Consider the following 13,203-nt stretch of genomic DNA (forward strand, 5'->3'; position numbering starts at 1 on the left):
ATGGTCACTGACAAGGACTCGCTGGTCAGTGACACAGCTTCTGAGAGCAAGGGAGTGTTTAGCTGACAAAAGAAAGTGATTAGAACAAAATATGAAGGAAATTATGGTCACAGATTAGATAGTGAAATGTTACAAAGAAAACGATACAAGGTGCACAAGGGAGAGTAAATGTTTGATAAAAGGGGATTTGCTGGTGTATGGGTCAGCATGTGGAATTTATGAGACATTGATGAGTCTTGGTGGTCAGTAAGTTAGATTTGTGGAATTTGACTCCTACAGCGTGTGTACATGTACAGTGGGGTACAATGGTACATAGATGGGGCTGAGAGGCTGAATGTGGTTAGCTACCTTATGCAATTTATAGTTACAGTCAATTTTTGAAACATACACAGCACATGCAGATACTGTAGACTGGGACAGACTTATAATGTGTTGGGCAGTCCGTGGCGGAGCAAGTCTTTTGCATAAAGACCACGTGCTTGGCCTCTGGGTGGGGCTTAGGAGCACAAAGGACAGCCCTGAGGCTGCTGCTGATGTAATTGGCACATGTGTAGTCAAATGCAGACGTGCACAGTCCTGCAAATTACCTCGTTTGTGCTCTGGGGTGCGGGATCAAGACACCTGCGCCCAAACAGAATATAAAGCAGCCTGGGCAGGAAATAAATTGGGGAGACATAACGAAAATGAAACAGAAAGAGAAGGTGATATGGTGGATACAGCAGACTGGAGGGCTGAAGGAGCTCTGGGTGGTAAGCTACAAAGCTGAAAGGTGGAGCTGGCGAGAGGGAGAGAGCGAGAGAGAGAGGCCAAGGGAGCAGGTGGATGGTTGGGGTCTCGATGCGGCTGCGGGTCCTGACAGAGGCCATAGCTCTGTGCAATGAGACACCGATGGGTCCTGACGAGGACTGAGAAAGAGCAAGAAGGCAGGAACAATATAGTGATTCTCCTTCTGTTTTTAACCCTTTGGATTATTCATTGGACATTTTAATCATACTCTGAAAAACACCTGATTTAATCATGGATCATTAATTAATTAATTTTTTCATTAATTTTTTAATTAATTAATTAATTAATTAATGGACACTGCACTGTTTGTACTTTTGAAATTGTTTGAGTTGAAGCAGTAAGCATCACTCTGCACCATCGCTTTCTTATTCTGTGTCCTCATTGCCCGGCTTATCCTCAGTTATGACTATTGATGGTCCCGGGTTCAAAGAGTGTAGCAGCTGCAGCCAACCCAGAGTGTCACATGGCACACTTTGAAAAGTGTCACTTGTAGCGTATTCGGATACCTTGAGAGTCAGAATGGCATCATCCTGCCCTGAGTAAGAAAGTCCATGTTGGTATCCCTATTAAAAGAAAATTAATTTTTGTACCACTCTGATTCAAGAATTAATGCATACAAAAATAAAGCCTAATAACTATCACTAGTTTCCAACTATATATGTATATACATTGATATAAAAACCTTTTATTCATTTAACTCTTTGAGGGCTGAATATTTTTTCCAAAAAACTCTGAAAAGCACACATAAGTCAACATAAAACATCTGTTGCTATGTGCTGTAGCCACTGTTGGCACATGTTCGGCATCTCTGGTGGCAGAGGCTGTATGGGGGCACCTCGATGGTCAGCAGGAATGCACAGTGGGCCAACTGCCTGGCTGTCTTTGCACAGCAGATGGGTGGCGGTGGCAGTGTGACACAATCTGGTTTGTACCTCTTGTCATCATAAGTGGTGGTCCTCCCAGGCAAACGCTGCTGTAGGCGCATCAGCTACACAAAAGTGTTCAGCGCCACGATCAGCTGGCGACCGATAAGATGATTCTGGTACCTCACTTTCGTTTTTGACATCCATCTCCAGATCATTTGCATCAAACTCTGTGTCCGACAAGTCGGAGTCCTATTCAATGAAATTACGTAAAATGTCCACGGAGTATTTTGCTTTGCACAATCGCTTTGGTCTCTCAGCAGATGTCGGTGCCATTTTCGAGGTTGTTTGCTCTTTGAAACTCAAGCACGAGTAAGGAATCAAGGATGAATCAACACAGCTATATAACTCTATTTCTAGCAAAGAGAGTCAAACTAAAATGTAATGGTGAGTTTTGTTGCAGTTTACAGCTGATTACCATCCTCTACTCCTGAATTTTGACAAAAGTCGACATCAGCCCTGAAAGAGTTAATCCCATTTTCTACTAAATTTTGTTACGTGGGCACTGATGTTGGATGCCCTTTAGGTCTAAGAAAAAAAACATGGGGATATTTGTCATACAAATATGTTACTAGATTAATTTTCAAATATTCCCTCTTGAAAATACTTTTTTGAAGTTACGACCCTAATTAAACGTGGAAGAAGTGGCATACGTCCTTTCTGTTTTGCAAACAGAAAGCAACTCTTTGACTTGCAGCAGTAACTCTGTTATGGAGAAGTTTTAGTTTCCTTGGTGACCAAGGAAACAAGATGAAAATGCACTGTGCTCTGATTTTTCTGTAGCTTTAAACATTGCACCAGCACGACACATTTCACATACACAGCAATATGGCTATCATCCAGTCTCTCAATAATGTAATATCTCCTTTAGTGTGCGTGTATTAAATGTGTGAGACTGCGATAGCAAGGTGTCTGAGAGGCTTGCAAATGCAGGGGTGGGGGAGTGCTGAATGATACCTTCCCTGAGGACTGACAACAGAAAGGGATCTGGAAGGAGACGGATGTGGGAGGCAGCCCCAGCCTTAGACAGAAGGAGCTGGCTATCAGCTTTTCTCATGCTTGAATATGGGCAAGAGTGGTCATTCTTAAAGCCAGGGACTGCAAAAACAAATCAAATTCTTAACATCTCCCCAGAGCTCACCTGGTAACAAAACAAAGCAATTTTCACATGCATGATAAGATAAGTCACTCCCTCACAGAGCACAAACATGGACACACACAGAAACACCGAGTCACTCACTCATTTCGCTGTGACTCAGAGTTGGCATTTAACTTAACCTGGCACATTCTGCACATCTTTGGAATGTGGGAGGAAAGCCAAATCCCGAGAGTAAAACACACATAGTGAGTAACCCGTGCCACCATGTCACGCCGGTGCTGAGACTAATCAGAATTTCACCACTGGAATCTTGAACTGTATGTAATATTTGTGAAAACAATTAAAAGCAGTGCAAGGCACACTAGTCCTGACTTGTTTAATTAACATCTGAGTTGAAATTATAAGCAGAAGATATGAATATAGCTTCATAAATTAAGTAAAACCTAGCAGAAAATAGGTTGCTGTTTAATTGTTTATCAAACTCCTGCATGATTAGCCCCGATGGAGGCATGGTGGCACAGTAATTATCACACCTACTTTGCAGATCTAGGGACCTACTGTAGATTCAGCTCCAGTTTTAGATAAAGTCTGACTGCTGTATTGGTTTTAATCCAGTTTGTTCTCACTTGCCAACAATGTCCTTCTTATATCTTCTCATATAATACACTACCGTGGATGTCCGTTTGTCTGTCCAGGATTTTAAATCACCTGTCGCTCGCAAACCGTTTGAACTGTTGACCTGAAATTTGGTACACAAATACTACGTGACGTCTACTATCCACTTTCAGGGTGATGATTGACCTCCAAGGTTATTCCTCTTTTTATTTTTATTTTATTTTATTGTAAAATCAACTCTCGGCAGCGACCAGCAGGGCAGCCATTCAGTGTATGCATAAGGGCACCATTCTCATCCCTACCACCTTCACCATCACTTCCCCTACCTCTAAATATCTTAAATCATTCTTGAGGCAGATTGAAGACTCAAGTGCCAGGTTAAGTGAAGAATTAAAGAAAACGTACTAAGTAATTTACACAAACACTGACTTAATCAGTTTTAACGCGAAAAGATGCCAATGAAAGAAGTGAAGAAGCGGGCCGCTAGGGTGGAGAAAAGAAGAGTTGCTCAGGAAGCAGCAAGCGGATCAACCTCTGAGCAAACGCATGCTAAACGTACAGAGAAAGAGGATGAACACTAGGAATGCTCAAGTCAAGTGTATTCACTGCATATTATCGTGCAGTGCGCCATTACTGGTCAGCAATAATACGTCTATCTGGTGTTCGATGGAGTGGGTGGCAGCCTTGTGATCAACTGCGTTTAGAATTGTTTTATACTTTGCATCTGATGCTGCCTGACATAGGATCTGACTGCCCAATAACAAGGTAGAATGAGAAAATGCACAAATATTTAGCCATACTGTTATTATCAGTGTGTTTGTGTTTTCTGAATATAAAACACTGGTGTACCCTGTTGTCATGAATGGGTCAGTGGAAATGTTTCTGACAGAAGCAGTTTAAATGCGCTAAAATCTTTAGAACCCAAGATCTCGCAAAAAATATATGGACTGGTAAGGGAGAGTTGTAGCTGCAAATTTCAAAATTGAATTAATTGATGCAGAAAAAGATGAAGACAAAAGACACTGTATAGTATGATGGCGAAGTCCGGTTAAGAAGCAGATAGATAGATAGATAGATAGATAGATAGATAGATAGATAGATAGATAGATAGATAGATAGATAGATAGATAGATAGATAGATACTTTATTAATCCCAAGGGGAAATTCACATACTGCTGGAAAGGCTGCCACTCGGATGCGGCGCCGGAAATGTAAGCACCAATGTTTATCCTATGAAAGGGATTCTGGCAGTATATCAAATTATGAAAACAGGAAGAAACTCTAACTGTTGGGTACCCAAATCAACCAAAAATGAATCAACAGAGAAAAACCATCCCACCCAATGATTTGACCAGCATGTCGTTAACATGGATCTACGGCACAGAAATCTCAACAGTTTTATTCATAGGAAAACATACTTGGAATGTTTTAATAAATGCTTTGTTGTCTCAGTTTTAGCCTGAATTTATTGAACTCCACTTTGCCATAATTTACATTAAAAACAGAACTGTCAAACTCTGCCCTAGATACCTACATTGGGGTTTTGCCTTAAATAATTTCACAATCTGAGTTAAATTCTTGCTGTTCATGAAATTCGTTATATGAATATGTAGTGTGTCAAACTAGCTGGTCATCAAATGCTTTTGTGGACTAAAGCAGTTTAGCATTTCTCAGTCATTGTGTGATTGTTTTTCATTCCAAGTAATTTATTGCAAAAGATACTTTATGATGAACTTCGCTCACCAACCCCTCAGCCTATGCTACGCACCAGCCACTTCGCGTCTTTGCCACTTGCGTATGTGGATTTCACTTTCACCAAACAAAAAAACCTTTCAATTCTCGCACATGTGCCTCTTCATTTGGAAGAAACACAACTTTTCCCTGATGGCAACACAAATTAGACGATCTACAAGTCTCCGACTTGTTTAAATCCGAACAATATATTCAATCTCTTTTCACCAAGCAATAATAAGTTTGCACCAATGCAATGTTTGCTATCAGTTTTTGATACATTCAAATTTTAGTACTTTCATTATCTCTAACCTGCTCTGCATGTGTATCGCGCCAATGTTTTTGAACCTCTTTACAACATTCTACTTTGTCATCTACTCTTTGTCTTTTATTTCCGGTTAAATCACTTGGCACTAAAGTCTAGTCTCACGGGACTTGAAAATATATCTCTGAAAAAGTCTTGTCTCGTCCCAGGCTAAAAAGTCTCCACTCATCCCTGGATTTTTTTTTATATAGCAGAGAGATATGCAAAGATGCAAAGAGGACCTAATGGGATGTTGGGTCCATTTTTATTTGCAGTTCATTATTAATTCCTGGCTAGTTAAGAAAAACATTCTGAACATGCAGATGAGCCAAAAGTAAGCCAGCAAGATTCTCATTAACAGCAATATTTTTCTTCTAAATAGGAAATTGTCTACTAAATGTCTAAGCCACTGCAGCTGTACAGAAATGGAATCTGACAGGCCTGATGTCATATTGTATTGTGCCAAACACCGGTCACTTTCTGTATTTCGGCTGGGCTGGTTTTCAATTTACTTGTCATAGTCTTTTAAAACAAATGTAGACCACTGCTCTCCTTCTACTGTGTTTACTCTTAAGTTGAGATGTCTGAGTCTCGTACATAAATATATATGAAGAGCATTTCTTTATGCAAAGAGTGAAGTGAAGGTCTAGTGGATGACAAATTTGGATCAAGTAGCCGATCAAAGTCAACATTCTGCGTGGTCTCCTAATGAAATTTGTACATAAATTGGAGTAAAGAAAATCTGAAGATTTAATAAAATGTGGGCTAGTTGCAAATTAGTTGCAAAATGAAATGGGTAATGGAGCATTAAATGGAGGCTGGCTGTTGGCAGCGCTTGAGAGAAGTCCAACCAAAGTTCTTAGGCTGAGAATGCAGACTTTTTATCAAAGGGCTGAACAATCCCTAAAGAGTTAAGGTGTGGCATCTCACAAAGAAGCCAGCAACATATTGTTGTTATTATTATCATTATAAATAATTGCAAGAATAGAATATGGCATGGGGTGGCACAGTGGTGCAGTGGTAGCGCTGCTGCCTCGAAGTTAGTAGACCCGGGTTCGCTTCCCGGGTCCTCCCTGCGTGGAGTTTGCATGTTTCCTCTGGGCGCTCCGGTTTCCTCCCACAATCCAAAGACATGCAGGTTAGGTGGATTGGCGATTCTAAATTGGGCTTGGTGTGTTTGTGTGTGTCCTGCGGTGGGTTGGCACCCTGCCCGGGATTGGTTCCTGCCTTGTGCCCTGGGATTGGCTCCAGCAGACCCCTGTGACCCTGTATTCGGATTCAGCAGGTTAGAAAATGGATGGATGGAATATGGCACTGATGACAGTTTTAAAACTTCAGATACAGGAGTATGGCGTTATTTCAGTGCCACTATTCTGAGCGCACGTAAAAAAAGATTGCAAGTGCAAGTGTTGCATTTTGAAGAGAAATTTATTTTGAGCGTACAAAAGCTGAATTTGAGTGAACAAAATTCATTGCTGCGTGCAAAAAATGTATTTTAGTGTTTGCGCTTATCCATATACACACACACAATAGCACCCCCTCTCGCTCAGTTTTTTCATTTGCGCTTGCTCGCAATGTGTTGCTTGCGCTCACAACATTCTCTGCTGCGAGCGCTCAACTCTCTGTACACCGTTATAAGTGTGCCACAAAACCAACCAATCACAGACTTGGTTTCAAAAATTCTGATTGGCTCTTACGGTCTCCAATCAGCTCGCTAGCTGCTGCATTCCGGAAACAGTCCGAAATGTAGCTAAATCCAGCTAAACTCAATTAAACCCCAATTTGCGGATAATATCTTTAATTATTTTATTTTAAAATTTTTTTACGTGTGCTCAGAATAGTGGCACTGAAATAACGCCATACAGGAGTCACCATTTTTTCTTGTCACAATTTAAAACCTGCTCTCAAGACTGTGTTGAGTTTCCACTGTGGGCTTATAGCCCAGCTGCCCTCCCTGAGTGACTGACAAAACTGTGCATTTCATAACTGCCTTTTTTTTTCATCTGAATATGTGAAATGTGATAATCCCAAAACACCATGTTACAGGAACGTAGTGGGTCGCCAGCATTAACAGCAGGTGAAGGCAAGCCTGGAAACTAACACACAAAGCGTGAGTGTTTTGTGTCTGCTGTGAAACAATTGAAATAGGGTAAGACAATCTGGCAGATCCAAAGATTTGATATGGAAAAAGAAGTTCCTAGGTCTGAACTGTTTAGAGACTTCCCAGGACATATAAAGCAGACTATTTACAGCCCAGCAGAGCTCATCAGATTAGCAGAATGAGGCCAAGCAGTTATTCTTAAGAGGTGCAATTACAAAAATTGCTCGGCAGCATTCATGTGCAAAATGCCTTCTGTCAGTATTTACCCAATATTTTCAAGTTGTATTTGATATAAATCATTTCTTTGTCATGATGATGTCAAATATATCAGTTATTATATGAGTGAGAGAGGGATGCTCAAGGCTAAATATTTTGTAAACACTAGAGAGTTTAATTTATTTAGTAGAGATTTTGTTCCCCTTTCTGTTGTAGAAATGTTTTTTGTGACAGTTCCCCTGGTGCTGTGTCAAGTGACTAGTTCTGGTGCCCATGGTCATGGCTCACTATGCTCTTACAGTGTATATGACAATAAGAGATCTCAAATCTAATCTAATCTAACCTGCATTTTTCACATGCGCAATCCCAGTTCGCCACATTTACGTCACCTCATCGTAGTTTCGGCCTGTATATTATCCTCCATTCCTCCTCAGAATTGTTTCTTTAATAGTTAAATTTTGCCACCGCTTGTAACAAATGAGGTTCTGCAAAAAAGTGTGCGGTGTTTTACACAGTGGCAGAGCTCTTAGTATGGCATGAAATTGTTTGACTCGAGTACACATCTGCCATCAAACCGTTGTGTCTGTACACTATTCAAAATGTACTTCAGCGCTGGTGGCACATTCACATTCATGTCATGAGTACTCAAACCCTATTTTTTTAAATACAATTCTGGTGCACATATTGAATTACATGAACACAAAGTGCTTTAACAGCAGATATGTATTCAAATGATATCATTATTTTTTCCTAAACGGCATTTCATATGCAGTCAAGTCCCATGTTTCATTGGTCCTTCTGGCTGTGGCCTCAGTGTGTCAGCACCAAGCAAAGCAACTATTTACTGTAATTTTCATGCATTGTCATATCTGATTTGAATGTGCCAGCTTCCAGCATTGTTCACCCACTCCTTTCACTTTATGCTATCATCTCTTTTCCACCCCAAATGGAAACTGATATAGGCTGTGTACTAATTACTCCAAGTTGTGTGAAACACTTTGAAAAGTCATTCCTAGTGATTTTATTTATCAGTTTACATAACTGAAATCATGAACCGAGGAACAAACAGGGTGGGGTGATTGTGGTAGGGGCGTATTTTGTTCTGTTAAATTCTGTGTTGTTGTATGTTACTGGCAGCGTTGTGCGTGTTGGTGAAGACTGCACATAGGAGTTTCACTCGAATTCGCATGCATAACAATATATTTGAACTGAACCGATTACACTACTTTGCATTCTTTAACGAAGCCTTAGAGTCAAGGCCACCTGCATGTCTACACTATTCACAGTGCCAAGCGACACTCAGCATTATGCACTTTCTGTGGCATGGCGTATGTATGAACAAAAAATGGAAAAGGCAATAGAGGTAAATCATGATAAAACAGAATGTAGCAACACAAACCAAAGATCGATTTCACAGCACATGCTGAGGACCTCTTCCTGATGATATGAGAATGAGAGAAAAACTGAGGAGGTTTTTCAATGAGTACAAGTAATTAGTTAAGTTTCAGTGTTTCGTCTTAGAAGACCTTTAGTTATGCCCATACTATGATTCCTAGTAAATGTAAATGAACTTGTGATTGATTATTTTTATCACACACTGTGAAGGACTGTGAGTGATGGTGTGACATTTTAATGTCAATAACAGGATGAGGAGATGATTTTTGGAGGTGAAAAGAGGAAACCCTGCTCCTGGGAATGAAAGGTTGCTGCAGAGGGAGATGAGCAGTGAGGTGAAGTGCACAATCAGTCTTCTTTGAAAATGGCCGAATCTTACAAAAAAGATTTTACTGTTTTCTTCCTAAAATAACATGGGTGCATTGTTTTACAATATGTGTGCAATCTCGAGATGTTCATCAATGCCTGATTACACTCTTAGCTTGAAAAGTGGATGAATTTGACAAGTTTTGAGGCTTTTTTGTGAATCACAATCCTTTATCCCCTTTTTAAAATGTTAAAACAGGCTAGTTTTTTTAATTGATAAAAATGCTTCACTTCTGAGCACAATTTCACATGTAAAATTAATTTACACCACAATTGTGAATAACTGACTTTGATTTGAGAAATACCAAACTTATCCTTTAACACTAGAATCCCTGAAGCTAAGAAAAAAAGTTCTAATCCCAGGCCACCTAAATTCCTTTGCATCTCTCCATCTGCGTCTTTTGTTTGGCAAATGTGTCGATCAGCGCAAGGAGACAGGAAATGCGAGGTAAGAAATGTTCAACACACAACTAAAACAGAAAATTTTACTGTAATATTGACAAAATGCCGACGTGAAGTGTATATTGTGTGAAGACTGAAGTCCAAATATCAAATAAACACATGCGTTTTTATTCTAGAATATAACCAAAACAAAAAAAAGCATTCAATTTACATGTTGCTGTCAATGAGTTAAAAACACAAGCTCAAATGTCAATCGACAGAATGGTGATCTGTTTTCTTGGATGGTGCAGAGGTAAGAACAGCTGTCTTATAATCAAAAGGTCACAGGTTCAGGTCCAGGTGCTACTCAGTTTGAGTACTGAGCTGCTATTTTTATTACTACAATATAATAAAAGCATACATTTGATTTGAGTCTGTAACACCCAGTGTAAATTTTGGCTACTTGTAAAAGTTAGCACTTTTTTTTTATTATTCAGGTTTATTCTCTCAGTGACGTTCACGTGGTACAACAAACTTGCCTCTCCCTTTCTGAGTTGATGCTGTTTATCTCCATTCTTTTCACAAGAGCAGCGTTGACCACAGTTAGTGCTATTGTTGATACCTGGTCAGAACTATTTGTTGTACTGGCAATCATGCTATCCGCTATCAGACTATTATGCAGCATTTGCGTTTTGCAGATTTGATTTGAGTCTGTAACCCCTGGTGTAAATTTTTACTAACTGTAAAAGATATCACTGAAGGGATATAAGCAGACACACAAACACAGGTGAATCATGTCTTCTTAGTATCTTGTTGTCATTTACATTTTTTGTTATTCAGTTTTATGCTTCCTCACATTCTCGCATTTTCTGTTATCCTACATTTACCCAGATCGTTGTACAGTAGATACGGAACATGAAATGCATGTGTTCCAAATAATGATATATCATTTACCCTGTACAACTCCAGCCACCTCACTCCCAGATAAAGAGACTTGAGCTGGGAGAACTTCAGCTGCGGCCTAAGGGGCCTTCAAGAATTTCAAAGGGAAGCTGTAGTTGGAAAAGGCCATCACAGCTCGATGCATACATCAATCAAAAATCTGGGCTTTTGTCATGCTGTTATTCCCTAGGTATGCTGGGTAGATAATGTTGCTAACATCGTGGGGGTTTTGGCAAGAATGAATAATAAAGAGTCGGTGAGGGTGGGATAACAGGCTGCTTGCTGCTTGTGCTGATTGACACATTTGCAGCAAAAAAGTCGCAGATGTAGAGGTGCGAAGGGATTAAAGGTGGTCCGGGATTACGACTTTTTTTGTAGGGTTCAATGATTCTAGTGTTAAACTTGAATTCAGACAAGTTGAGCATTGAACAATCTTTACTTGTGGGCCAGGGCAGTTGAAGTTCTGTTGCCTTGTATCTCATGAAGGCCAGCCGAACATAATTCGAAGAAGGACAGACCAAGCTGCTTTAGGCCTCATATTAAAACAGCATGGTTTCATTTTTATTCTGTTTACTCTTTACTAGTGTAAAATGGACGGGAAGACACAAAAGTAAATTAAAGTAGATCGTCCTAATTTCAGAAACACCTGTATATTCTGCTTATGGTGTGGTTTTCCAAGTTTAATTGTATTTTTTTTCCTTCAGAAATCACCCACTAAATATTTACTGCACGGGACATTATCATACAGAATACAGAAGTGGACAAAAAACAAAGAAAGTGCTCTCGTCTTATGATGAAATTCTCCCAAATAGACAGATGTTCAGACTTACGGCTGGTCCCGGGTAAGGACTAAGTTCACAGTTTTCTCTCCATGACATATTTAGACTTCTTAAAAACTCCACATAAAATGGATGACTTGTGTTAAACATAGAGAAGCCAACAATGTTGGAGTTATCATCTACAATGTCATCCAGGTGCAGCTGTGGGAAATCCTGTGAAGGGGATGAAAACGAGAGCAGGTAAGAAAAAAATAGAAAGTTACAAGTAGCCTAGTTTAGCAGTACTTAATCTTGAGAGAACATAAACATAAAATAAATTTTACATTTATAGTTATTCACATGTAAATATTGACACGCTCGTGCACATGGGAAACACCTTGAAGGCTTAGGTGACGGTAGTTCTCCGCCGAGTCAGGAGGTGGCACTGTGTACTAACATCCTGACTTCTTTCCCTTCTACAGAAAAAATGATTGACACCATTCCATCTGACGTCACGTCTGGGGCCTGTAAACCTGAACCTGCCTCTTCCTCCCAGAATGCCTTAGGTCTTTGGAGGAAGGATCAGCCATCTTGGGCAGTCTACCTGAGACAACAGCCTGGGCGGCTCATTTCTTTATAGTTTTACACATTTTTATTTTCAAATTTTTAATTATAATTATATGGGGTTGGCCAAAAGGAACCCCAAATCTTTGACCTTGTCCCACTTTCTTTTACAATATATGCAGTGATACATAAAACCTTCTGTCAAATTCATTAATTTTATTTTTCCAAGGAAAAATTAAATAAACATTCTGAGATACCCAGCAGATGATATAAAGATGTGACTTTAGCAGTAAAATATTGCTAGCTTTTTTTTTTTTAATTAGATGGGTTGAAAGAATCTTGCTGTAAAAATGTATATACATATACTTCTTTCCCAATTGTGCTGCAGTACTTTTAATTTTTATTACATTTTATTACATTGGTAATGTATCCAGGTGTAATGTGTGGATTTGTGTCTTAGTCTATCCCACACAGACAGAAATCACGCCGGAGGTTCCTACTCTGTGAATGCCCATGTCAGTATACAGTATCCTTAGATTTCTCACTACCTAGAAATTAAATTAGTGGGTTTAAAAAATGGGAGCTGTACTGCAGATTTTCTTGTTGTGCTGTGATAGTTAGCTACACGGATCTAGAGTCCTAGGTTTTAATTTGGCATCTGGCCATTGTCAGCATGGAGTTTTTACATTTTGGCTAGCTCCCGTGTCATTTTTATCAAATGAGCCTGGTTTTTCTTCTGTACCCCAAAGAAATATTTGTTAGATTAACAGTTATTATATATGGGCCTGTGTACGTGAATGTACATAATTGAGAATTTTTGGACGTTTTAATAATGAAGATTCTTTTTTGTGATCTGTAGAATAATGTATTATTTTTGTGTTACACAGCATAGATTTAACTTAGAAGTAACTGAGTATAACTGCAAAAATAAAGACCTAACAGTTATATTCAAAAAAAGATGCATCATGGAGTAGTTCTTATTTTTAGAATTCTTTACAGTTTCCACTCATTAGCATACAAGA

General features: G+C 39.4%; 1 protein-coding gene across 2 annotated transcripts in view; it reads right to left on the reverse strand.

Annotated features, from left to right (window-relative positions):
* The window catches only part of grik5 (glutamate receptor, ionotropic, kainate 5), a 361,535-nt gene that overhangs the window by 35,439 nt on the left and 312,893 nt on the right, over positions 1-13,203 (reverse strand). For both annotated transcript variants that reach the window (XM_039773143.1, XM_039773142.1), the window contains exon 8: positions 11,690-11,851. In XM_039773143.1, coding sequence (XP_039629077.1) covers positions 11,690-11,851 — 162 coding nt within the window. The remainder of the gene's footprint in view (positions 1-11,689; positions 11,852-13,203) is intronic.

This window comes from Polypterus senegalus, chromosome 12, assembly GCF_016835505.1.
Source record: "Polypterus senegalus isolate Bchr_013 chromosome 12, ASM1683550v1, whole genome shotgun sequence".
NCBI classification, from domain to species: Eukaryota; Metazoa; Chordata; class Cladistia; order Polypteriformes; family Polypteridae; genus Polypterus; species Polypterus senegalus.